Source organism: Neofelis nebulosa, chromosome 7 (genome assembly GCF_028018385.1).
Source record: "Neofelis nebulosa isolate mNeoNeb1 chromosome 7, mNeoNeb1.pri, whole genome shotgun sequence".
In the NCBI taxonomy this organism is placed as follows: domain Eukaryota; kingdom Metazoa; phylum Chordata; class Mammalia; order Carnivora; family Felidae; genus Neofelis; species Neofelis nebulosa.
In genome coordinates this window covers 121,564,764-121,591,413 of record NC_080788.1, presented here as the reverse complement: position 1 = coordinate 121,591,413, position 26,650 = coordinate 121,564,764, and the positions used below count along the sequence as shown (strand labels likewise).

At 46.9% G+C, this 26,650-nt stretch overlaps 1 protein-coding gene across 3 annotated transcripts in view; it reads right to left on the bottom strand.

The window, feature by feature from the left end:
- The window catches only part of FLVCR2 (FLVCR choline and putative heme transporter 2), a 55,918-nt gene that overhangs the window by 7,063 nt on the left and 22,205 nt on the right, over window positions 1-26,650 (bottom strand). For all 3 annotated transcript variants that reach the window (XR_009264634.1, XM_058739747.1, XM_058739746.1), the window contains exons 2-6: window positions 19,432-19,573; window positions 16,152-16,292; window positions 5,464-5,531; window positions 4,150-4,253; window positions 684-794 (exon numbers count right to left, since the gene is read on the bottom strand). Coding sequence is in view for 2 of the 3 variants with exons in the window: in XM_058739747.1 (XP_058595730.1) it covers window positions 684-794; window positions 4,150-4,253; window positions 5,464-5,531; window positions 16,152-16,292; window positions 19,432-19,573 (566 nt within the window). In the remaining variant the exon portion in view is untranslated. The remainder of the gene's footprint in view (window positions 1-683; window positions 795-4,149; window positions 4,254-5,463; window positions 5,532-16,151; window positions 16,293-19,431; window positions 19,574-26,650) is intronic.

Below are 26,650 nucleotides of genomic sequence, written 5' to 3'. Positions count from 1 at the left end.
CTGGGTGTCTGTCTCTGTCACCATCTCTCTCTCTCTCTCTCTCTCTCTCTCTCTCTCTCTCTCTCTCTCACACACACACACACGCACACACACACAGGAAAATATCTGGGATGTGAGGCTAAGCAGAGATCCCTGTGGAAGGTGTGCTGTTTCCTAGGCTTCCTCATATAACAGGTCCGAAAATTCCAATTCTAATTTCTTAAACCTGCACCACACTTCATGCTGCTTTCACATCTATTTCTCTCTCACTCCTTGCAACAACTCTACAAGACAGGCCACTCTCATCTTCTTTTAAAGATGCAGAAACAGGCTGAGAGCAGTTCAGTGATGTACCTGTCATCAGTCAGCAGCAGAACTGAGACAAGGACCCGGGGTTTCTGATCCCTAGCCCTGTGTACTTTCTATGACTCCACATTGTCCCAGGCAGAGCTAAAAGAGACTCCGAACATTTCCTAGCCTCTGTGAGGTCTGTAAAGGACAAACTCCATCCCAATAGCATGGAAGCCCTATTAGACAGCCTTTTGCAGCACTACACATAAACAAGGCCTCTGGGCAAGATTTCCACATCTCCAGAGGTCAATGAGAAGTCAGCAAAGAGATCAATGTTGCTTCCAAGATGTCGGCAGCTCTAGGAGCCATGGGATGCTGCTTCCCAGTTAAACAGTTTTAGAGGTGAAACTTACCCCATTGTGCCAGCAGTGATGAACACTACCCATAGGTGTCCCAGGTTCAAGGTCAATGTGTACACCACCATGCCAACCACAGTCATGATGTAGACCACCAGGGTTGTCTCCCTACAAGCAGAGGCAAAGAAATGGAGTCATACACTTCTGACCTTAACAGGATCATTCATTCATTCATTCATTTACTCATTGTACAAGTAGCAACTGGGGACCTGCTGTGTGTCAAGCCCTCTGCTGTGTGCTGGGACATCTGCTCTCGCAGAACTTTCTGTCCGTGAGGTTGATGGACACTGAACCGGTGATCACACAAATAGTCACTTAATTACACCATGGCCACTGCTACAAAGGGCAGGACCAGAAGAGTATGAAGCCACCTTGCTGCATGTGTGTTCTCCGCCTGCAGAACCCGCTCAACAAGATCAAGCTGCCCCACAAGCAAGAAGGACACAACCCTTTCCTTTCCTCATCCTTCACCAAAACTACGGAACAAACATCAGCAGTGGTCAGGCAGCAGTGGCGTGCAGGACTATCCCCAGAAGCTACCCAACTCCGCTTATCCGCTTTGCCCCAAGACCCCATCACAATGCTGGGCAGCGATCTGCCGTTTAGAGTCTGTCTGTCATCTCGAAGTTCTTCCTGTTGCCACTCGCTTGTCTGAACTAAGTGCTTGTCTCCAAAGTCAGAGTGAGAAAGCTCTGCCCACTCCCCGTTTCCCTTTGTCAGTCCCCCCAGAAGGACCATTGGCAACCTGCCGCTGCTTCTTTAGGGCTTACCCTGCTTGTGTCCCTCCCGCACTTTTTCTCCCATGATGCCCACTCACGACTCTGTAGCAGCCCTGACTCCTGCAGCTGGACCCGCGTTCCTCTCCCTGTCCTGCTTCTGCACATCCCTCTGCCTCCTGCCACGAAAATGAGGACTCAAGACAATGAAAGCTTACAGCCTTCACTCGTCTCCCCTGAAGCCAGAAACACGGTGGGGATGCCAGCAGATGTATGCTACAGTCATACCAAACTAATGCTGCATTTATTGGGTGCCAGGAATTCTACTCAGCACTTCACCTGCATTTATTATTTCACTCAAGCCTTACAGAAGCCCCGCAGGAAATGTAGGACTATCCCTAATTTTACAAATGAGGACACTGAGGCTCCGACCAGTTAAGTTACTTATTCGAAGTCACCCCGAGTAAATGCAGAGCTGGCATTTGGACCCAGCACTTGGATTTGAAACCTATGCCCTTTCTACTGAAAGAAACTATTACACAAATACACTCGAATACACCACAGGGTTACCTCTTGGGAAAAGCTCAAGGCCAGAGGGTGCAAAGGACACCCCTCCTACTTGGGGCTTCAAAGCAGCCGCTGAGGGGGCGCCTGGGTGGCTCAGTAGGTTAAGCGTCCGACTTTGGCTCAGGTCGTGATCTCGCAATTTGTGGGTTCAAGCCCCGCATCAGGCTGTGTGCTGACAGCTTGCTCGGAGCCTGGAGGCTGCTCCAGATTCTGTCTCCCTTTCTCTCTGCCCCTCCCCCACTCACACTCTGTCTCCGTCTCTCTCAGAAATAAATAAACATTAAAAAAAAAAAAAAAAGCGGGGCGCCTGGGTGGCTCAGTCGGTTAAGCATCCGACTTCAGCTCAGGTCACAATCTCACGGTCTGTGAGTTCGAGCCCCGCATTGAGCTCTGGGCTGATGGCTCAGAGCCTGGAGCCTGCTTCCGATTCTGTGTCTCCCTCTCTCTCTCTGCCCCTCCCCCATTCATGCTCTGTCTCTCTCGGTCTCAAAAATAAATAAACGTTAAAAAAAAAAAAAAAAAAGCAGCCGCTGGGGACAGAGGAGCTGCCTCGTCCTCCACCCTACACCCTCATCTAGTCCCCGCCACTCCCCACCCCGCAGAAGGCAACTTCATTGATACCAGTTTGGCTCCTCTTCTGCCATATTTGCTTAACCATAGCTTCGTTTTAAAGCACTGACCCCTTTAGAAAACCTATATGTAGTCCCAGCCTGAAATAAAGGGAACTGACCACCCAATTTCCAGCCTCCAAACCAAATGGGACAAATCCAGGCACCTCAGGGAGAAGAGAACTGGCACCAAAAGAAGCAGGTCACAGAGCTCTCACCCCTTCTCTGCCCGGGTCAGAGCGCAGGGGGAGAACGTGTCCCACTGACTGCAGGAGTCAGACATCAGCGACCCTAGGCAAGGGTGGCGTCTGCGCCCTGAAGTGTTCCCCTAGCCCTTCCACTGTATTTTCTAGTTCTTCTCAATCATCTGGCTGCCCACACTGCAGCCCAGCTGACGCTCCACTCCCTCCCCTCTCCCACCACAGAGCAAGCCCTGGATAAAGGGACACTGCTGTTCGCCGGTTCGCGGGAGGGCCAGACCTCACCGCTCTCATGTCTGGTCGAAGCAAGCAATTGACAGATGGCAGAGACGAGGTGGCGGCCAAGCTCCACCAGCAGTCATTAAGCCAAGCCAGGCTCCACGTCGTGTCCAGCCAGGCGGCCACATCCCCAGGGATGGCCTCAACTGGCCTTTGTGTAGGGCAGCCAGAGTGAGACCTGGTCTGACCAGAGCCTCACAGAAGCGGGTTTGTGTGGCAGAGAACAGGTCTGCCACCGTCTGTCGCCTCCAGGCACTGGGAACTTTGGAGGCCTCAACACAGCAGCAGCCCTGCCCCAGTGCAGGACAACCCTGGCAGCTAAGCAGCCGACCAGCACCCAGTGGGTGCAGAGCATTGGACAGAAGCACCAAGAAGGGAAGGATGTTGGGTCTCCTGTTCTCCACAGCCTTTTCTCCAAGCCCGGCTGTGGCATTGAGGCACCAGGGTGGGTTTTTTACAAATGCAGATTCCCCTACTGAATTAGCATCCACGAGGGCGGGGCCCAGGAATCTATTTTTAATAAGTGTCCTGGATTAACCTGGCATACACTAAAATCTTAGAAACACTGTTCTGGGCTCCTGGAAACATACTGGGCATTCAGGCCCAAAGCACATCACAGAACTTACCAAGGAGGTATAAGCAATCGCAAGACGATACAATGTAAATCAGAGGAAGCTCAGATGCCCTGCTTTACCCCCTGGGATCCGCCAGGGAGCCAAGGGAACGGGCAGTGGCACCACCTCCTCGTCATCGCTCTTTGGGGCTTCCATAAACTTTCTAGCTGCTGGCATCTTTCCACGTTCCTTTTCATTTCTCCCTCATCTGCCCCTTTTGCAAACCACACGGAGGGATAGGGAAAAGTACTGTGCGAGGCCTCATGTCCATCTCTAACCTTGCCAAGATCCCCATAGATGGGGACTGTTTCCCTCATTTTATAAATGAGGAAACTGAGGCTCAGAGAAGATAAATGTGAACCACTTGACCACTGAGACCCCCCAGTTGCTGCACCCAAACCTTTGGAGCCATGTGGCTGATGAATATGTCATTTCGAAACACGGGCCCCCAATTCTCAGTCCAAGAGGAGGTCACTTACTTGTAGGTTTTGGACCTATCCAGCCAGATGCCTGAGATCACAGCCCCAAGCATTCCTGCAATGACGATGGTCAGGCCGATTCTTCCAGCATTCACTTCTTCCCCCTGGGAAAACCACAGCCCCAGTAATCACCCAGCAATGGGATGAGACATCAGACAGAGCACAGTCACCATGAGGTGAAGGGGCAAGGGCAAGCAACTCTCTCAGCAGGGTGAGATGGCCTTTAAGAAGCTGCCGGTGGGAAGAGAATCCCAGAAGAGTTGCTCCTTCCAACCAAATATAACCCTGCATGTGTGTGCATGATCCTGGATGCTGAGGTGAACCAAACTGTCCTTAACACCTACTCTGCAGCAGATTTTTAACCATTTAATCCTTACAGCAATCCTTTTATCTTATTTATCATTATTCCCATTTCACAGATGGGGAAACTAAAATACATATATATTCGAATATTCCATACTTAGTTTTTTTGAGCTATTAGTGCCAAAAGGAATAGGAAGATAGCAGTTATATAATCTCACTTACTTCTGAAAATTCCCACCATAAGGTTAGGAATCAATATTCCCCACTTGACAGATGAAAAAAACCAAGGCACAGTGAGATTAACCTACTTAGTCCAAGGTCATGAGACATTTATTAAGTGCAGAGCTAGGATCTGAATTCAGACCTGTCAGACTCCAAAACAGGAACACTTTAGCCACAGTGGCCTCCCACGTCTGCAAGTGTGAGACCTTTGTCCTTTGTGAGACCTTGACCTACTCTAGGACACTCAGTATCCCATTCCCAGGATCCAGCCCTTGCTGGTTCTGGCAACATTTAGGAAATGCTTTCAGATGAGCAACTAAGAGTTCAATATTACACTCTGCCCCGATTTTACAAATTAAATATTTCATATGTGGTCTATATGTATGTATGTTTACCTACTATATTGCCAGGCACCATGCCATGTGCTTTACATACATATAATAGATATGAATGTATATATGAATACACACACACACACACACACACACACACACACGCAGTATTATTTACTTTCTAATCCTAAAAATACTCTTCCAATAAGCAATTATGTTTCTTTTGTAGAGAGGAGAACAAGAGCTCAGAGAAGCTAACCAGCTTTTCACACAATTTAGTGCCACCAGAGCTAGGGATGAGACCCAGGGCTGTCTCTCTCCAAATCCCATAAGCATACCACCGTACCATGCTGCCTGGAACTGGGGGAAACTAGGGTTAACCACTGCCCCAGCTCCTGCTGAGCCGGACAGAAATCTCACTCTCTACAGATCCAGCATACTGAGGGAACTCCCTTACCGGGTAGTGCAAGATCACCATGCGATTCAGCAGAGTTGACAAGGCATAAAAAGCACCAGCATTCAGACCTGAAAGAGGGAGGGAGAAACAACATTAGGGACAGCCTTCCGCCGGGGCCGGGGCTAACTTCTCCCTCCAGCAGTTAAGGAGGTCAGAAACTCTTATCCCTGTTGCCATTGTGACTGGTATCCTCAGAAAGTATAAGGCTACTCTGCAGTTTCTGTCAAAGAAATTCTCCAAAGCAACCAAAAGTAACCATTTAAACCATTTCTTAGCCACACGCCACTGCCCTCGGATCCTTTTAACCCTGGCCTGGAGACACAGGCTCTAGAAAGCATTACTCCCAAGCCAGAGCAGAATACATTCCTCTTAAGCGCTGACCTATTGACCTGTGGGATCATCAGAACCACTGGACATCTTCATCTCTCTTGATGACCTGATTGCTCCAGATTGCTCCAGACTTTGATCCCTGACGCCACTCTTTCCGCAGGTGCTTTCTCTTTCCCCATCCCTCCTCCAACTTTCTTCTTGGATTCAATGTCACACAAAATCTTATGTTTGAAACCAGAAAGGACCCTAAAGAGCACTTAGCTGACTCTTCCTAATTCATCGACTCACCCAACAAATAAATGAAGCACCTGGAATATAATGTAAGAATCCGTGTCCTTGAAGAACAAGGCCGTTTGTCCAAATGTATACAATGAGTTAGTAGCTAAGAAGCGACTGGAACTGACCCAAAGGAGAAAGGGCCTCCTGCCCTCCCTTCATAATAACAACAATGGCAGTGATGATGACGGTGACCATGACGGTGAGGAGGACAGTGAGGATGGTGATGGGGAGGAGGAGAAGGATGGTGAGGAGACAGTGAGGAGGAGAATGGCAGGAGCACACCGTTCTCAATACCTTACAATTCTCATGCCAAGGTAGGTAATGTTCTCATCCCCATTTTATAGATGAGAAAAATGCACACAGAGTTTCAAAACAAATACGGAAATCACTTTGTAGTACCCACCAGGAATCTTTTTCATTGTAACTACTTCTGAGGCTCACAAGACTCTCACACTTAGCATAAGATACACTTAGAAGAGTGGAAGTAACAGGACACGGTTCATGGGGAGGGGGCAGCCTCAGGAGGTTCCTCTTCAATGGAACCAGTCTATAGAACACCAGACCATGGAGCCATCTGTAAGCACACCTTCTAGGGCCCCACAGAGGACAGGCCAGTGGCAAGAGTCGCCATGCTCAGAGTGGCACAAAGAAGGCCTCCGATCAAATATGAAAAGGTCCCCCACTCCAGATAGTCATTTTTTAAATTTTTATTTAAATCCAAGTTAATATATAGTGTAATAATGGTTTCGGGAGTACCAGATGGTCATTTTTATCACAGGAGGTCATTTTTATCATACGCGATGTTGCCTAAATGTAGTTGATTGACTCCCTTTATCAGGTTCCCAGAGGAAGGAGACACAAAGTTAAGTGAAGGTCAAATTCGCATGCAAAATGAGAAAGGGAGTTTGTCTGCCATTCCCGCACTCACACAGGTAGTAAGAGGAGAGGCAGGGCTGGATGTGAACCAGACTCTGTGGCTCCAGGGTCACCAGTCTTAATCATTCTACTTTCCATCCTCACAAAACTGGTTGTCAAAGATTTCCCCAGCTCTGGTTACTGACAACTTCATGTCCCAGCAGGTCCCTGCAGGTCACCTGAGGAACACTGCAAGCTTTGGCTCAGTGCCACCTCCTGAGCGGTACAGAGCCACAGTGAGCTAGAGAATCCAGAAGTGTCACCAAATGTCACTACAACTGCCAAGATGCTTGATTACGAGAACTTTGGGGCTCTTAGCAACTTCTAAACCCAAGCATACCTGCCTAACCTTTATGCCACACACATCCAGCCACTCGGAGATTCCACTCCTGAATCAAGGAGACACATTCCTGGAAAGAAGGGTGGGGTGGGGTGTGGGCAGGGAGAAGGATGAAAATGCCCCCTTCCTGCCCGTCACACTTCTCTCAGCCCCTGGTCCCAGTCTAATACAGTAACGGGCAAGGGGACACTCCTAGCCACGCTCAGCTTCAGTGGTCATCTGCTCTCAGTATGGGGTCCAACTGGGATGAACAAGGCCAGTAGAATCCATAGGAAACAGAGGGAAATGATCCAAGAGGACTGGGAGCCAACCTCCAACCCCAAACACCATCACTTTTGTGACCCTGAGAAAGGCAGAGACATACAGTCCCAAGTAGGCTGACCCGCGCTATTAAAGCTGAGGGGTTTCTCTCTCTGGGGCTCAATGGTTTAGAGGAATCTGTCCCAGAGTGTAGTCCGTGGTCTATCAGCACCACCTGGAAGCTTGTTAGAAATGCAAATTCCTGACCCCACCCCAGACCCACTGCTGTAGAAACTCTGTGAGTGGTGCTGGGAAATCTGTATTTGAACAAACCCCCCAGGTAATTCTGATAATGCTCAAGTTTCAGACCCAGTGGCTCAGCCAGACTAGTGGGATCTACCAATAGCCATCCCCCACTCCCCCCCAGGCTGGAGACTGAATCAGGGCTAAAGCTAGGAAGGGGTCAAGGGGAGAGGAGCAGGAGTTCACCCTGGAAGGCTGCTGCCATTCTTTCCAACCGTTTCTACAGTCCAACGCTAGAGGAATTAGGAGTTTTTGCACAGTTTCTGAATCAATCTTTAATCTAGGTGTCCCTCCCCATATTGTCAGAGGTTGCCAGACACAGTTAAACAGCACAAGTTCACTCCACTGTCCAAACCAAGGGGTTCGACGTCCACATTGAAGGGCAGGAATGAAACGCATGCTCTGCCCTCGGTGTGAATTTCCTTTGTACGAATAAAGGTTCCTGAGTGATATTCAGGTCTGATTATCCACAGCAAGGTAAGTCTGTCAGATCAGGGCCACACTCTCTTCCCTGAAAGGCCTGGTCATGGCTGGTATCAGTCACCTGGGAGAAGTCCCTGTCACTGAGGAGGTGGGATTTAGGAAGGAGGAAAGGATGTGTCATCACTTTCTCTTCTTTGTCAAACTGTTTTTCAAACTGTGGTCCAGAGACCACAGGCATTAGAAGGCTTTAGAGTTTAAAAATGCACATTCCTAGACTCCACCCTGAATCTACTAAATCTGATCCTCCTGGAATGGAGCTAGGAATCTGCAATTTTAAAATAACAACAACAACAACAAAAACAAACAAACAAACAAACAAACAAACAAACAAACCTGGGCATTTCTTAGACTCACTAGAGCTCAGGAATAAATGGCCTTGGGAATACAGAAGATCAAAGACCAGGCCCATGCTCCCAGGTGCTGGGGTTAACATGGTGGCAGCTGGGATGGGAAGGGACTTCGTGACCATGAGAATGACCCATAACACACCTACTTTAGAGGTCCTCAACCCTGCTGCAAACGAGAATCACCTGGAATGCTTTTTAAGAGCAAATTCCCAGGCCCTCACCCAGACTTTCGGGAGTCTGAATGTCCAGAAGAAAGGCAAGGAAATCTAGGCACACACTCAAACAAACACCCCAGGGGATTCTATCATCAGGCAAGCTTGGGAAAAACTGATCCCAGATCCTATCTCTAGGTTCCGGATACTGTGTGTTCATTCTCCTTCTGTCCTTCCTTAACTTGTAGTAAACCCTCATTTTAAAGGGCCAGCCTGACCTCAGCAAAGCTCCAGGGAATCATGAGAAGGCTATTATTCCCACTCTTAAGCAGGATCTTAGTGGGGGCCATAAAGCACCTATGGAGGTGGGGACAGTGGTAAAGCCCTTGAGAGCCCCAAGGGAAGGTGTCTTTGAAGCTCTGAGTTTGGGTGCCCAACACTGAAAGATTATTCAGAAGCATCGCTGAAGGCAAGGCTGGGAGATAACATGGAAAAGTAGTCCCTTTGAGGACATTCTCTAGAAGAGGAGCCTTTTCAACAACTTTTTTCAGCATGGCAGTTGTTATGCCATTGATGATAAGACAGCAGAGGAGGCCATGTGAAAGTAAGGCCTAGGGACCCTAGGAGAAGGTAGCCAAAGAAAGGTTCTTTTCTTCACTCCCACCACACCCTCTGTTGATACACATCTGAAGACCCACCCTGACCCCAGACTCTGGCAGATCTGTGGAGAATCTGGTTCCAGCCCTGCGTCTTCCTGCATTGCCAACCTTGGAGAAGGGATTTCTCCCCTTTACTGGAGGAGGACACGGTCTCTCATTCCTGTGATATTTCAGCAACATCAAACACAACCCCATCTCTGCTCCCCTCCCCTCTAAGTTGGGCTGCCAGATTTAGAAAAAACAAAAACAAGGGTGCCTGGGTGGTTCAATGGTTGAGCATCTGTCTGCCTCTTGATTTCAGCTCAGGTCATATCTTGTGGTTCCTGGGATCAAGCCCACAGTTGGGCTCTGCACTGGAGCCAGCTTGGGATTCCCTCTCTCTGCCCCTCCCCTGCTTGCACTCTTCCTCTCTCAAAACAAATTAACATTTAAAAAAACACAATACATCCAAATACATTTGAATTTCAGATAACAATTTTTCTAGCATAAATATGTCCCAAATACTGAATGAGACCTGTTTATGTTTATGCTGAAAAGAATGTGCTGTTTATCTGAAATTCAAATTTAGCCAGATAGCCTTTATTTTATCTCTCAAACCTCCCTCTAAGGGTCTGACCAGAGGCCCACAGGAAAAAGCCCCTGGAATCCCTCCAAAGCCTTCACTGGGTCTGCTCTGGGCAGCTGACTCAGCAGCCTGGAGAGGCACTTGGAAAGCCACTATGAAGACAATACTGGACATCCCGCCATCTACACAGGAGCTACTCCCTACTTGGTGAAATCCAGTTCAGACCAATGAAAGTATGTAGGACATCAGCAAATTTACCAACACAACAGCAGTATGGATTCATGCAGCGTCCATTTGCAATTGCTTTAAAAGCTTTCATTTCCACTCCTATGGGAAGCAAATTTGATTCCTGTTTTCCAAGAGGAGGATAACCAGAGAGACAAAGGATGGGCACAGGATGGGTGAAGGAGGTACTCTCAGTAATTGGCAGAGCTGACATCAAAACTCAGACTCCTCATTCCTTATGTGCCAACTCTAAACTCCAGCACCTGAGGCTCTTACTCTAAGATATGTCCACCCACGTCCAGCAAATGTGCCCATGAAATGCTATCATCTGCTCAATTCTAGCTGCATGCTCTTAAGTGCATATAATTCAGAGAACAGAACATCAAATGTACAGTATAAAAAGTATGAACCATCTTCTTCTTCAAAGCCCAACCTGAAACTGCAAGAAGGCTGGGGGGAATTCTGGAGGGCTTCAAAGCATCTAGTTGAATTTATAGAGGGTTTTGTTTTGTTTTGTTCATAATTTGGAGCACTGATTTAATTTGGAAGAGAACAGAGATTCTTGGGTGGCTTCAGTGCCCAACACTGCCTTTACATGACCTATAAACCTCAGACAGATACACTAAGGCCAACACCCCGTCACTTCCAAATCCCAAAGATGGCTGGTCAATGTAAGTTGGTCCTGCTTCAAAAACCCCAGAACTCTAGATCTGCAACTTAGAAGAAGACAACCCCCTGGCAACTGGTCTGGAGAACTGAATGTGAGGAAGGACATACTCCCCTAGTTAGACCCAAAGACCACTCAGGCAAGTGGGACTAAAAGAACTCTGGCTCTGTTTCTAAGATGCTCCTTTCTGCATGGGGAGGCAAAATGGCATGGTGGTTACGAAAATGGGCTTTGGTGTCAGACAGACAGAATTTTTTTTTTTTTTTTTAATTTTTTTTTTCAACGTTTTTTTATTTATTTTTGGGACAGAGAGAGACAGAGCATGAACGGGGAAGGGGCAGAGAGAGAGGGAGACACAGAATCGGAAACAGGCTCCAGGCTCCGAGCCATCAACCCAGAGCCTGACGCGGGGCTCGAACTCACGGACCGCGAGATCGTGACCTGGTTGAAGTCGGACGCTTAACCGACTGCGCCACCCAGGCGCCCCAGACAGACAGAAATTTAAATCCCAGCTCTGTTGCAGGGTGCCTGGTGGCTCCGTCGGTTGAGCATCCAACTTTGGCTCAGGTCCTGATCTCACGCTTCATGAGTTTGAGCCCTAAATTGGGCTTCCTGCTGTCAACATGCCCACTTCAGATTCTCTGTCCCCCTCTCTCTCTGCGCCTCCCCTGCTCATGCGCGCTCTCTCTCTCTCTCTCTCTCTCTCTCTCAAATAAACATTAAAAAAAACACACAAAACCCCAAGCTCTGTTGCTTGCTAGCTGTCCATTTGTGGGCAAAGAACTAAACAGAGCCTCAGTTTCCTCATGTATAAAAATGCAATGGACTTAAGAACCTATGTCATGGGTTTGTTTTGAAGATAAAATGTGATAATCCATGTAAAGCACTTAACATGGTGCCTTGACACACAATAATAGCACAATAAAATTTTTTCCAAATCTGTGATTAAGCCTAGGAATCATTTCCTTGTTGGCCAAGAGCCTTGCTGCCAAGTCCAATTATCTACATGGAAGAAAGGCTTACGGTTTTCTGACTATAATGAAATGGGCATATATGCAAACATCCAGATTAGTTTCACTTCCTCTCACTGGAATAACCCTAGGCCTTTGATTCAAAAAGTTAATAAATTCTATGGATACACCATGGAATCAAATGCTCCCAAAGACTCAGAAGTGAATTGGGGTTTTGGGCTAGCATGATCTCAATTTCAATGACAATTTACTCCCACCCTTTCTCTCCTAGCCTCCTGGGACTCCCAATATGCATATGTTGGTTTGCTTGATGGTTTCCCACAGGTCTCAGGGTCTCTGCTCATTTTTCCTTATTCTTCATTCCTTCTGTTCCTCAAACAGGATAATTTCATTTGATCTGTCTTCAAGTTCACTGATTTTTTTTTCTGCTGCCAGCTCAAATCTGATTTTGAGCTCTCCAGTGAATATTTCATTTTAGTTAGTGTATTCTCAATTCCAGAATTTCTATGTGGTTCCTTTTTGCCCTTGTCTTTATTTATATTTTTACTTAGTAAGACACTATTCTCTACTTTTCTTTCATTCTTTAGGCATGGTTTCCTTTAGTTCTTTGAGTGTATTTATATTGTTGATTTACAATCTTTATTATGTTCAACATCTGGGCTTCCTCAGGAACAGTTTCTTTTAACTGTTTTTTTCCTTTTCCCCTTTGTGTATGGGCCATACTCGTATGTCTCACAATCTTTAGGTGAAGCTGGACATTTTAAATACCATATCAACTCTGGAAATGAGATTCTCCTCCCTCGCCAGGATCTGTTGCTGTTGCTGCTGTTTGTTTAGTGACTTTCCTGGACTAATTTTGTAAAGTTTGTATTCTTTGTCACGTGCAGCCACTGAAGTTTCTGCTCCATCAATTTAGTGGTGAGCTAATATTTAGACAGAGATTTCTTTAAATGCCTTAAACTAATTAGTCTCCACCTTTGCCCAGGACATCCTCTGTGTGGGGGCTGGGCCTCTCCTTCCAGGCTCCAGCAGGCACGTGACAACTCTGCCTTAGCCTTCACTTCCTCCTCGCGTAGAGCCTCAAGGTGGGCCAGAGGTGAGAGTTTAGGGCTTTCTCAGATCTTCCCTGGGCAGGTGCATGTGGACTTCTAGATTCCTAACAATATGTCAGAGGTTTCCAAAGCCCCTCTGAACGTCTCAGTCTCTAGATTTCCCTTGCAAGATTTTTGGCCAGCCTCCTGTTTACCCCCAACTGGTATTATTCCCTTAGGCAGCTATGATGTTAAACAGGGATTGTTTTCAACAAATGCCCTGGAAATAGCGCTTTTCCCACAGAGCAAGCTCTGAGTCAGGTTAAATAAAGGCAAGTCCTCTGAATGGGGTTCTTCTAAGGAACCCTCGGATATCAAATAATCACCTAGGGATGGGGCTTTTGGGAGAGCTCCAAAATTGTTTTTGCCCCATCCGGTGGTTGTGAGGCTGCTGGTTCTAAGTTCTCACAACTACCACGGCTGCGAGGCTGCTGGTTGTCAAGGCTACCACAGAGACTGGGAGAGGCGGATTGGAACAGGGCAACTTAAAACACAAAGCTCACTGTTCTTACCATTATTCAGCCATTTTTTCTTAAATAAATGTCCCTTGGGCTGTTGCAAGCCTTTGTTTCAGAGTTCTGAAAATTTGATTTTGACAATGTTTGCCGGTTGTACTTTTTGCTTTATGATAGATTATCCAAGGTCCTCACCCCACCATTCCAGAAGTGCCTCCCTATCTATTTCCTGTGTGATCATGTAACCCAATAGATGAGTGTCCAGAAGTTTAAAACCACTCTGCCAAATTAAAGACCATATCAGCAAACAGCCATGCAAGAGGGAAAGAGGAGGGGTTGCTTTGCTCCCCTGCCTCTAGAATGAGATCATTGCCCAGTTATCACCACCATCATCATTCTCTTCCATAGGAAATATTTATTAAGCACTCATCTGCCTCAGAATCCCAAGGGAGGCCCCAAAAACCCTGTTAGCAGATGCAATAAGGTTTATGGTCATCAAAGGTCAACACACTTGAGATGTTTAACTCGAGGAAAAGCGAAAGTTCTTGGAACCATGGAATCCTCAGTAAGAAAGGGATCCCAAAGGTCATCTGGTTTTATTGTCCATCTATACAGCCCGATACTCTCTACAATATCCCCACTAAGTGACTGGTCCCATCTACACTTGAATACTTTCCAGGGACGGGCAACTCATATAACTTCTTTAGTTGGGCATCTTAAATATTGGAAATTTTGTCTTTATATTGTGGTTGAATGCAGAGACGTATTCAGAACTGAAAAGCTGGAGAGAATGAGAAATGGAGACCTGAGACCTTGAAGACCCATCTAGCACTTTTCTAGGTGAGAGGTCGCTTATTTTTTTGCAAATGACTGAAAAACAGGTGTGTGCCTCTACTGGGGATGATACTACCTCTTACCTAGTGTCTCAGCAGATAAAACACTTTAATTTAGATAAAGTGCATGATAAGCCTAACAGGAAACTCTGACACAATTCTAGAAATGGGTATAGGCATTAAGCATGTAGACTTTGCAGTTAGATAAACCTGTCTTTGCATCCTGACTCTGACAATCCGAAGCTGTGTGTTCTTGAGCTACTTACCTAATCTGTCTTGAGTTTCAGCTTTCTCATCTGTTAAATGGGGATGTGACGGGAGTCCAATAAAATCATACATGAAAGGTCTTGACACATAGTAAATGCTGTTGTTGCTTTAAAATTCAAGGTTTGCGACCCATCAGAAAACGTAAGGTTATCGCCAACTGGGATTTCACCAAACAAAAGTTATGTCAAACCAATCTTATTTCTTTTTTTCTTATGGTTACTAAGCATGTTACACACTTGTTGACTCTTGATTTTAATCAAACTAACTACTAGATTAAATGGCCAAATGGAGGCTGGACAGCCGTATAGCTGAATGGGTCTGTAAAGACCCTCTTTAATGGAATGCCACGAAGCTCCGCCCTTGCCCCTGTCTGGTCCTCCATTCTTAGTAAAGGTTGGAAAGGAGCCACAGAAAACACCATGTTGGAAAGGCAAGCCGGGGCATCTGGGTGGCTCAGTCGGTTAAGCATCTGACTCTTGATTTTGGCTCAGGTCATGATCTTGCCATTTGTGAGACTGAACCCTGCGTCAGGCTCTGGGCCGACAGAACGGAGCCTGCTTGGGATTCTCTCTCCCTCGCTTTCTGCCTCTCAGTCTCTCAAAATAAATAAATAAACTTAAAGGAAAAAAAAAAAAAAAGGAAAGCCAATACACCAGCATAAATGTGCAAATGTATCTTACCAAAAGCCAAGAAAGTAAAATGAAAACAGGGATATTGTCTTGCATTCAGGTAAAAAAGGAGTCAGTGTCACAAGATGAAGGAGGGTTGGTTGAGGAGTAGTTCCTGTGGCAAAATTCATGTATGCACTCATTCATTCTTCATTCATTCATTCACTCACTCAACAATTGTTAGAGTATCCCCACCAGGATGGCCACTGCTAAGGAACTATAAAGATGAAAAGCCATAAATCCTCACTCCTAGGGTGTTCACAGTCTAGTGGGAAGACAGACCTGGAAATGTTCTTTTTAATATTTTGTTATTATTTGAGAGACAGAGAGAGAGAAGTGGGGGAGAGGCAAAGGGAGGGGGGGAGGGGGGAGAGAGAGAGGGAGAGAGAGAGAGAGAGAGAGAATATCTTAAGCAGGCTTCATACTCAGCACAGAGCCCAATGCAGTGCTTGATCCCATGACCCTGGGATCATGACCTGAGCCAAATCAAGAGTCAGACTCCCAACTAACTGAGCCATCCAGGCCCCCTGGAAGTGTTTTTTGGTTTTTTTTGTTTTTGTTTTTGTTTTTAATGTTGAGTGTTAAGATGTACCAGGAACAGCACAATAAAAGAGGTAAAGGTCACCTAATACTGCTTTATAGCAGTGATACTCAGGTGAGACTTGGAGAATCAGCAGGCATTTTTGCCAGACAACCTGACGTGGGAAGGAATGGTTTTCTATAAGAACTTTACAGAACAGGCAAAGGCCCTGAGGCACAGCTGATTCCCTTGGTTGAGCCAAAGCAATGACTTTACACACACATTTGGGATTTGGAAAGAGTAACACACACAGACACATCGGGCCTCTGGCCTTACATTCTCAGTTTAAGGACGTTCCTGGACACATGTGCACCTTACCGTAGGTAATGACAAGCAGCACAAAGTTGAGGTTTCTGAAGAGCCGGACAATGGAACTTAAGTACGAAGCATCAGGGGACGCCAAGGCGTAGCTCAAGGATTGGGCCCTGCTGGGGGGATGTTTAGGCTTCTCCTTGAATACTGAAAGGAAAGAAACAGAGAGATCACTGCAAATCCTTGTAGCCCCACCCCTGCAGAGACAACACAGGGACAGGAGCTGGCTCCCTCATCTGAGAATCGGCTAAAACACAAAAAGGCAATATTAAATCTTCCATTAAATCCTTCAGCCCCCACTCTCTTGAAGCTGTTTCTCACTGCCTGTGGCTGAGTGAGTGGTCCTTTGATGACTTTTTCTTTTTCTTAATGGCCTCTGGATGGTGCACTCGCTGGGCCTCCCAGGCAGTGTTCGAGGATCAAGGAGTCCCAAAATAAGCAGCAAATAACACACAGCAGAGCGCTGAAAATAACAGACTAGTAGTACACGGGTAGAAAGGAAGTGAGAGCTGAGGCTTTGGGATTAGTGAGCCCAGTGAATAGCTTAGCACCGCAGCCCCTCCTGGGGGGGAACGGACTGTGTTGCCCGTGCTTAGCCCAGAGCCTGGCACACGGCAGCCAATAAATACTTCCTGAATAAGTGAAAAGATCTTCTTGTACTGAAAAAACCTCAAGTCCATTCCTAGTTTGTCGGAGTCTGAGTCTGATATGTGCCTCATGAAAGAGGCAAGAGGATTAATACACATACCCCTGCAGGAGTGGTCACCGTGACAGGAAGGACTGGGGAGCAACAGTGGGGAAGTCATTCATTTTATGTTCGATTTTCAGCACAGCTGGTACAATCGATTTGACGGCCCTGATCGCTGTTCAGTTCTCTGGGGACAGATAAGTTTAACCAGCTGTTTCGCTAAATTGGCCCCCCCCAGTTGCACCCAGGTAAGCTGCATGTAGCCTCCCCCACATGCCATGAGAATGCCCCTAACTCCAGTTAGAGGAAGCTCTGGAACTGAGGCTTACTCCCTTGAAGATCAAAGAGATCTTCACCCCGCCCAGAAAACCTTCCAGCCCTAACATCAGAGCCCTGCTTCTTCCTTCTCCAGAAATAGTCCTGGATAACTTCCTGCCATTAGAAACCATTCATCCATTGTCTTGCCTGTTCACCTCCCCTTGCAGCAGGGGAAAGAAAGCAAGGCAAGAAGTTATTCCTTCTCCGCAACAGCAAGTGTTTGTTCAAGGACCTAGCAGCCACGAACCAGAATCCAGATGAGATTTTTCAATTCCTGACTCAACGGGCCACTATCTGGCTTGATAGTAAAAATGCGAGAATGTAGAAATGTCCTGCCTCCAAGGACTTCAAAGGCAAAGCCCCAGGCCCTCATCAGCTACAAACACAAGCATCCGAAGTTGGGCACATTGCAGTTTGAAACTCAAAGTCTGGTTGAGTAAGAGGGGCCCAGACCCGACTGTTCTTTCTGTTCTGTGGCTTTCACCCACAGCCCTATAGCTTCTCACCCTCCCAGAAACAGCAAGTCGTCTGCCCAAGATACCCCACCAGCTTTGAAAGGCCATCAGACATCAGACTTTCTCATCTTGGACCCCGGGGAGAGAATGCCTCAAAGAGAACATGGGAATGAGCCACAGGATTGTAAAACTGTGTTCACTTTGACGGTGACAATGGCAGGGAAGAGCGAAACCTTCATCCCGTGAGATGGAATGTTAGCCGGTTAACCTTTAAAGACTAATGACTAACTGACAATGAAAGCCTCTGCTACGCTCTTTCTGAATTTATCACAGCACATGTAATATCACTCAGATGATAAAAGAGATTATAAAACGTATTAGCCAATACGGCCATGATTAAATGCACAGGCACATAAAACTAGTAATAGTTATCTGAGGTTGGTAGTTGTGATTAACTAGTACGGGTTAAGTTAATAGTTAGTCTTTTTTAATTTTAATTATTTTATTCACTTAAAACAAAAGTTTTAATGTTTATTTTATTTTTCAGAGAGAGAGTGCACGAGAGCGCATGGGGGAGGGGCAGAGAGAGAGGGAAACACAGAATCCGAAGCAGGCTCCAAGCTCTGAGCTGTCAGCACAGAGCCTGATGTGGGGCTCGAACCCACAAACCATGAGATCACGACCCGAGCTGAAGTCAGACACTTAGCCAATTGAGCCACCCAGGCGCCCCTATTTTACTATTATTTTTTAAGTAAGTCGACCTACCACGTGGGGCTTGAACTCATGACCCTGAAGGGGGTGCTTAGCTGGCTCAGTCAGTAGAACAGAGGACTTTTTTTTTTTTTTTTAATTTTTAAAAAAAGTTTATTTAGTTTTGAGAGAGAGAAAGAGCACACAAGGGTGGGGGGTGGGGCAGAGAGAGTGGAGGACAGAGGATGTGATGTGGCTCTGCACTGACAGCAGCGAGCTTGATGCAGGGCTCAAACTCACAAACCATGAGACCCTGACCTGAGCAGAAGTTAGACACTTAACCAACTGGGCCGCCCAGCCGCCCAGAACATATGACTCTTGATCTAGGGGTCATGAGTTAAACCCCGAGATCAAGAGTCTCATGTTCTACCAACTGAGCCAGCCAGGCACCCTGGTCATTCTTTTCTTTATGCTTTTTTTGTATTGTCTAGATAGTTCCCTAATGAGCGTGTAGTCCTCATAAGTTTTTTTAAAGCCTCAAAAAACATGGTCCCCAGGCATTCTCACGTGAATCTACGACGAGACTCTTAGCGTTTGCAGATCAATTCTGTTTTATTTTGTTTTGTTTCAGAAATTTAAAGTGTAGAGTTAGACATAGACAAGGTTAGGCTTGAATCCAGTCTCTGCCACTTACTAGCTATCTAATCTTGAATTTTTTACTTACCTCGTCTTAAGTCTCCTTTTCCTCTTTGTTCAATGGGACTGATAAGGGTACCTTCACTCATAGGGCTGTTGAAGATTCAAGGAGATCAGGCATGCTTAGCACAGTGTCTGTGATATATATCATAAGGACTCACTGGGGTTTCATCAAGAGGGTCAGCAGCCTGCCCATTAATTCTGGTGAGGTTTTATTGGGGAACTGGTTAATTACAGTTACACCTTTACTGAGCAGCTAATAAAGTACACGGGACCAGCTAGCACTGTATGGGCTAAGATATCTGAAGACCATTAGAAGCCTGACCTCCAGTTTCTATAAATGTCCATGACATTCTAGGGCCATGTTCACAAGGCCCCCACCCAAGTCAGCAGAACCTCCCTGCCTCCTGTCCCCCCATCAGTGTACTAACGACCTTACCGATGATGACAAGGATGAAAAGCAGAGTGGCCACGCCTCCTATTATGTAAAACATGATGCTGATGTGGTAGGCAAGCTTGTCCTGGTCTTCGATGTTGGGTACCAAAACAGGAGGGACCAAGAACCCAATTGCAATTCCAAGCTATAGAAGACAGAGACAATCAATCACAGTTTCCAACAGCCAAGAGGTGACAGCACAAATTTAAGGAGACTCCTGATAAGAAACATAAACCCTAACTTCCAGTCCTTCTTAAAACCCAAACAGGGATTGTTTCCCCCTCTCAAAATACCAGAGAGATCTTTCTTTTGATTGACAACTCAACTCTCTTTGTTGATTGACAACATACCCCTGACCATCCCAATTAGCAATACCTACTGAAAAAAAAAAAATCATAGTTGGGGTTCTCAATACAGGCTGGCTCTTATCTAGCTACCGACTAATGAACAATCGTTCCAATACTTCCATCTTTATAGTAGACCAAAAACAATGCTGATTTTTTTTTTCACTGAATTTTCATTTCACTGATCTGTCAACCTAGAGCTGAGAGACAGGTTGAGGGAAAAATTCTACATCCTACAACCCCAAGAACTTGCAATCGGTAGGAGATGACAGCCTAAAGTTGTTACCACATTCACAAATGTGAAAGCTTAAGTTCATTGGGTAAATAACTTATAATTTACAAAGCATCTGTAGTGTGAAGTCACATGCCACTGCGTAAAAATATACACACAGGACACAGGGACATGAAAACTGGCTATAAACACACATATACACACACACCAACAAATTAACATATCTCATACCTGTCTTAGAGTTCAAACTCCAGTGACCTGACAGATAACACAACTTGGGTGTTTCGAAGGTCAGAAATGCCTTGATTCAGTAGTGAATACGGGTGGCACAACTCCCGAAAGCCCTTCTGACACACATAATACCAAGGCAGGAATTGGAAAATAGCCTGAGAACTCAGGCAAGCCTCAAATTCCAAGAGTGAAGGAAGATGAGGAAATCTTTTGTCTTAAGGTCCCACTTGTCCGTTAGTGTACTTGAAAGGAACTGCAGGTAGAAAGCAAGATGCTTTCATGCCACGCTATAACACCATTCACCGGCTTCCGATCTGCTGACCACCTTGATTGGTTTTCCAGCCTGTCAGTTACAACCACTTGGGATGGTGGTTCTCAGTTCCGGCATTGTTGCAAAAGTCATCATCAATAGGCTCAGAGTAGGGGTCTTCCAAGTATGCCAATATATAATCAAGAAATCAAACAGATCTTTAAAGCATCTACTGTGTGAAAAAGTACTCTGCTAGATATTTTACCAAGGTACCAAGGTACCAAGGTATGTGACAGGGTTCACACCTTCAAAGAGCTTTATAATCTAGTCGAGCAGGGAGTTTAAAACAGAGACACAAAAGATAATACAAATGGTGATATTTGTGGATTGAAATGACACAATAGTATTGTTTGAAAGCTCCTTTGTCATCCTCTAGTACAACCTGATTATTAAAGGGCCAAGTGGCAGCTGAGTGAGGTTAAGTTCTGGAAGGTAAGTGATTCATTCAGGGCCACAGGACTTCTAGCAGACTTGGGATGAGAAAACACATCTCCCGGCCTCTCAGGCCAGGGCCTCCTCCACTGGGCCTGGCACGGCCCTCCGGGGCTAAGAGCCTTGAGAAAGGGCCACATGAGCAGGCTTTTCCAGAAGAGAAGATATTTGATATCCTTGGAGCCTCATCTGATCCTTGGTCACAATGATTTGCCAGAGTTGAATCTAGCTTCTTAAGTGCTTATCTCCAAGACTTCAAGGGGTAAAAGCCAGCCCTAGACAAAGGGACAAATACAACTGCCACAGCTCAGAAACAGGGCCCCTGCAGGTCATAGCTGGCCTCCTACACACTTCAGCGTTGGAGACTTAGACATGGAACAGAACCCCGGAAGGTCCCTCTTGCAAGAATGAGGGAAGATATGAGAGATCATTCAAGGCTCTGTGATTCTTTCATTCCCAAAAGGACCCTGATACAAGCTAACCAAGCCTCAGTAATCTTCTGCCTTGAGAAGTAAGTTCTCCCAGTTGGCTCCACACTACACACCTGATCCCTCAGAGACTGGACTCCATTCTCAGTCTATACACTAGGCCTGAGTGAGTGTTATTCTACCCCCAAATCCAGCACAGACACCTTCTCCAGCCAGCAGGACACAGCAACCAGCTGTAGGGGCCTGGGGTGACCCAGCCAGATAGCAACACTGCCTCGGTACCCTTTCTCCAGGAGGAAACTGGCTTTGGACATACTTTCATGGGCATTGTGGCAAGCAAAAACATAGGGACTGGATTGTCAACTGCTGCGTCTTTTGTTTTTTCAAGACATATTTATTCCTTCTTCTTGAGAGTTGGGTTCAGTGAGAGGGTACAGCTCTACTCGGCTCCCACTTCTCAAGTCTATCCCCTGGTAGGTGCTCAGTCATGTTGGCTAGTTGGACAGATGGACGGATGAATGGACAGATGCTGGAAAACTCTCATCTGCACAAAGCTGTCAGTATCACACAGGTCTGCCCATTAGGGTCCATGTTCTTTCTACAAACCACATTGGACTCAGAGTGGTAAGGAAATAAATATGTACGGGGGAGAGGAGGGAGGATGGCTGTTCATTTCTTGAGCATCTACGGTGCACTGGGTATCTAACAGAACTTATCCTTTTTATTTAACCCAAGAAACTTTACAAAGAAGACAACAATGAGAAACAGTGATGGTCCACACCCTGCCTAGGGTCACACAGGCAGCCAGTGGAAGAGCTGGCCTCCTAAACCAGTTCTGACTCCAGAACCTGACCTCACCTTCCATCTCCCATGACACGTTGGTATGATACTAGTCAACACAGAAGTCTGTATTTTCACCCATTCAACTTCTGCCATGAATTTTTAAGGACACCTCAAGAGTAAAACTCAGAGACCTGCAGCCCAAGTCAATACGAGATTAAATCAAAGAGATGGGAGGGTGCTACCCAGGCACCTCTCCTGCACTCACAAAACCCAGACCCAGGCCATGAATGTAAATGACAAAAAGTCATCGTTAACCGGTTTGACTTGGTTTATGTCCTAGTTTTATTATCCTCAGCAAAATATTAAGTCACGGGCAAAATACACAATGGACAGTCAAACCAGTCTCAGTCTTAGCTCTTCAAGAGCTGACTCTTTAAAAATTGCTTTTAAAGCAGGGTTCGAAAAATAAATACAATACGATAAAAGTGGAGTTAGGTTCTCTTCATTTCTACAGAACCTATAGCAACATTTCCCAATGTCGCCTGAAAAGGTCTCCAGCCCAACCCCATTGTGATCCTTCAGGTCTGGGGTTTGTCCAGAGTACTCGTAATTTGCATATGTAGGCAATCCTTAATCACCCATCAAGGAAGCTTGGGTGACAGTTTGGGCGTGGGTCTCCCAGTAGCTTCCATGGGGCTCTGCTCCCGGATGTTTTCCCACTCTGCAGCCAGTGTTATTTGCAAAAAATGATTGGATTATGTCCTTCCTCTGCTTAAAGCCCTGCAGTAACTTCCCCTTGTTTTTAAATTAAGTAAAAATCTAAACACACCCACAGGCAAAGTTCTGCACATAGGGTCATTTGGTCCTGGTCTGCTATTTGCTCCCTGGGACTCTATCACACCGGCCTCCTTTCTGTCTTTCAAATGTCCAAAGCATTTTGGACATGCCCAAGGATTTTACACCAGCTCCTCTGGCCAGACTAGAATGCCCTCCCGCTCCATTTCACCGGGTAAATGCAGACATCCCTCAGGCCTGAGCTCAAGCCGCACTTGTTCAGGGAAGCTTTCTCTGATGTCTCATCCGAGGTCAGGCCCCACACAGGTAGTTTTATATTTGTATGATTATTCAATTAACATCTGTCTCCCCAATCAGACTATAAGTTCCACAAGGGCAGGGCTCACATTTATCTCTAGAACCTAGCAAACTAATCAGTAAAATATGGAGCTTTTCATAGAGTATCTCAATCCTCAAAATAAGCCCAGAAAGAGGGGTGTGTGACATTAACCCAATTTTATGGACGATGAAACTGAGGCACAGAAAAGTGAAGCGACTTGCCCAAAGTCACACAGCTCTAGGTGGCAGAGCTTGAGTGTAAATGCACAGTAGCTCTGTATCCAGAGCCTGTGAGTCTACTCACTACGGTTCACTTCACCCCAAAGAAGGTGTTTAACAAAAATGCGATGAATCAAAGGATGAAAAGGTAGGCTGGGATGCTCAGTGTTCATTTTCTATTTATTTCTGCCCTTTCTGCAAACCCAAGGGTGATATCTAAACACCACTGCCGTGTCACTGGCATGAGTACCTCCAGAGCAAAGGTCACAGTCAAAAACACATCTGTGCGGCCTGAGGGGTCTGGGTAACAGCAAAAGGCCATACTCCGTGTAATGCGTTACTTGTCATTCTTGCTTATTACGTATTTGACAGATCATAAATAAACCCAGAAATCCGCCAGGCGGCATCGAAGAGGCTAAGATTTCCACACTTAATCCACTGCACAATACAACACGTGCTATGTTGCCTCTGAGATCCACAGAACCACTGTCCCCATCACCAACCACAATGGGGCATTCAACAAAGCCCCAAGTCACCACTGAGTCAGAACACAAAGCTTGCCCTCCCAAATGCTGTGTGGTCATGAATATGCCCAGACCATTAAAGGAGAACCCTGGGGCTTCCACAAAAGGCAGGAAGCTCTGTGTCAACACTATGGTGAGGTCTTTGGTCCTAACGGAATAGAGACAGACCACTGGTCCCCATCTGAGCCCTGTGCTAGGGTCCCAGGCACCTCACCCTCCTGACCCAGGCCATTGACAAGGTGGATGCTGTCCTTCTCGGTAGGAGGCAACCATCTCAACAAACAGGTTCTCACTTGCCCAACCTCCTTCTCTGCCCATTCCTCCCTGGAGCACACCCGCCATTCAGACAAAGATGGACCCGCTCTCGGTGCCAGGGCTGGGCCATTCCTAGGCCATTGTCTCATTTCCCCTGGGCACAGTCACCAGGTCAGGGCTGGGCATGTCTCTGGGATTTCAGGGCTCCCAGGAGGCCGGCTCCCTGGTGCCAAGGGTAAAAAATGTCCCCTAACTGGGTGGGCAGCTTTCCCTGCCACAGAGCCCCTGGGCTTGAAGTCTTACTTCAAACGCGGTCTCCTGATGACCTCACGGGGGGCTCACCTTGCTCCTCGAGAAATTCACACCTATGTTGTGTACATTTAAAAATGAGGGGCGCCTGGGTGGCCAGTAGGTTAAGTGTCTGACTCTTGATTTCAGCTCAGGTCATGATCTCAGGGTTCGTGAGATCGAGCCCCACACTGTCAGTGCAAAGCCTGCTTAAGATTCCTCTCTCCGTCTCTCTCTCTCCCCCCTCCCCCTTACATACTCTCTCAAAATAAATAAATAAACATTGAAAACAAAATAAAATAAAAACAAACCCCTCACCCTTCTTCCTTTCTGCCTCAACAGCCCTGGGAGACATCATCACTCTAACACAGTGGTTAAGGGCTCAGGCTCTGGGGTCAGAAAGACCTGAGTTCGAATCCCAACTCTACCAGTTACTAGATGTCTGACCGTGAGAAGAGGATTTACCTCCTTGTTCCTGTTCCATCCATAACTAGATACCATTATCTAGTTATACTACCTAGCTCTCGGGGTTATTCTGAGCTCCTTCGAGCAGACTGTGCAGCAGATAGGTAGGGGGTGCCGTAGGCCCAGCCCTCCCCCTGCACCCTCTCACAGCAATGGCGGACATGAGAAGCTACCAGGCCTAGGAGGCATGGTCTGTTTAGGGCAGCCAGACAAACCACCTCCCCGGTTCTCATCTTCCCTCCCCAGCTCCTTCCTCCTCACTGCTCTTTCTCAGTTCTCTCAGTCACCCTTGATCTTGCCCTCCCACACCCACTCTGTCCCCAACCCTCCCAGGCCCTCCTTGGAGCCCACTTTGAATGGGCAACTGCGAGCTCCCTTCCATTGCCATGTGCCATGTACTCAGGTGTGCATTCTTCAGCGCTGCACTGGCCACGAGGTCCCTGCTCGGGGACCACAAGGAGTCAGCCCTCTCAGAGGGAGGAAGGAGGTCCAAACCCCTCAGCCTGCTGTTCTGGGTTTTCTTCACCTAGTTTCAACTACCTCTCTAGTCCCATCTCTGCCTACTTCCCGCTGTATCCCTGGTACTCCGGCCAGATCAGATGAGTCACGATTCCAGTCTCTCCATGGTCTAGTTTCTATCTTTATGCAAGCAGCTTCCTTGCTTGGAAAGGGCTCCCTCTTTTAATCTTTCAGAGCCCATCTCAACGTCAGCTCCTTTCCTGGGTTTCCCTTGATTATCCTAGCGAGGAGAGATCTCCCTGCCCTAAACTCCTCTAATCCTTTGGTGTTCTGCCATTTTTCTGACACGAGTCTGGTGCCTGGTAAAATGAACAGGGGCTTACTCAATAAATGGGTGTTGAATGCACGGGGTTCAGCTAACTGGTCTGTCAGGAACACATCACTCCCCTTCCAGATTAGCTGTGAGCCCAGACCTAGGGAAAGATGCGGCCGGAACTGTAAATCCAGACAAAGTCCGCAGGGAAAGTTTGGTGTCTAACTTCTGAGGCTGCATGGCTTGACATCAGTGTCACAGGCATGGCCACCATTAGGGACACCACCACTGATCCTTTGTCTCCCAGGACCACGTACATGTAGGGAATTATGTGCAACACTCGGAAGTGACTTCAACACTCATTGCCCATCCCCAGCGGGTACCGGTGTGGGCATTTAAACACCCCAAAAATGGTGCTGTTGAAGCATATACATTTGCACACTCTCGTACGGCACTTAGACACGTTTACCCCTACGTCTGGTTAAAATGATGCAAACAGAGGCTCCGGGGTCCCAAATGCAAGGGAGTAGGCCAGAGTGAAGGCACTCTGCAGGAGAGGCACCTTCGGACCAGTAGAGGAGGCTCAGAGGGACATCCGGGCACTGAGTCTGTGGATGTGTCCAGAAAGAAGCACGGAGAATGGGGTGGGTGCCGGGGCACTGAAACACTGAAGCTGAACAGTTTAATTGTGGAAGTGAGCCCCCAGCCACCTAGGAGCTCCAGGCAGCTCCTACGAAATGCCACGGTAAGCAACAATGTGCACGCAAAGCCCTCTCATATGACTGTGTTTTGGAAATCCCCAAATCCAAGCCCTTGGCTTCTTTTG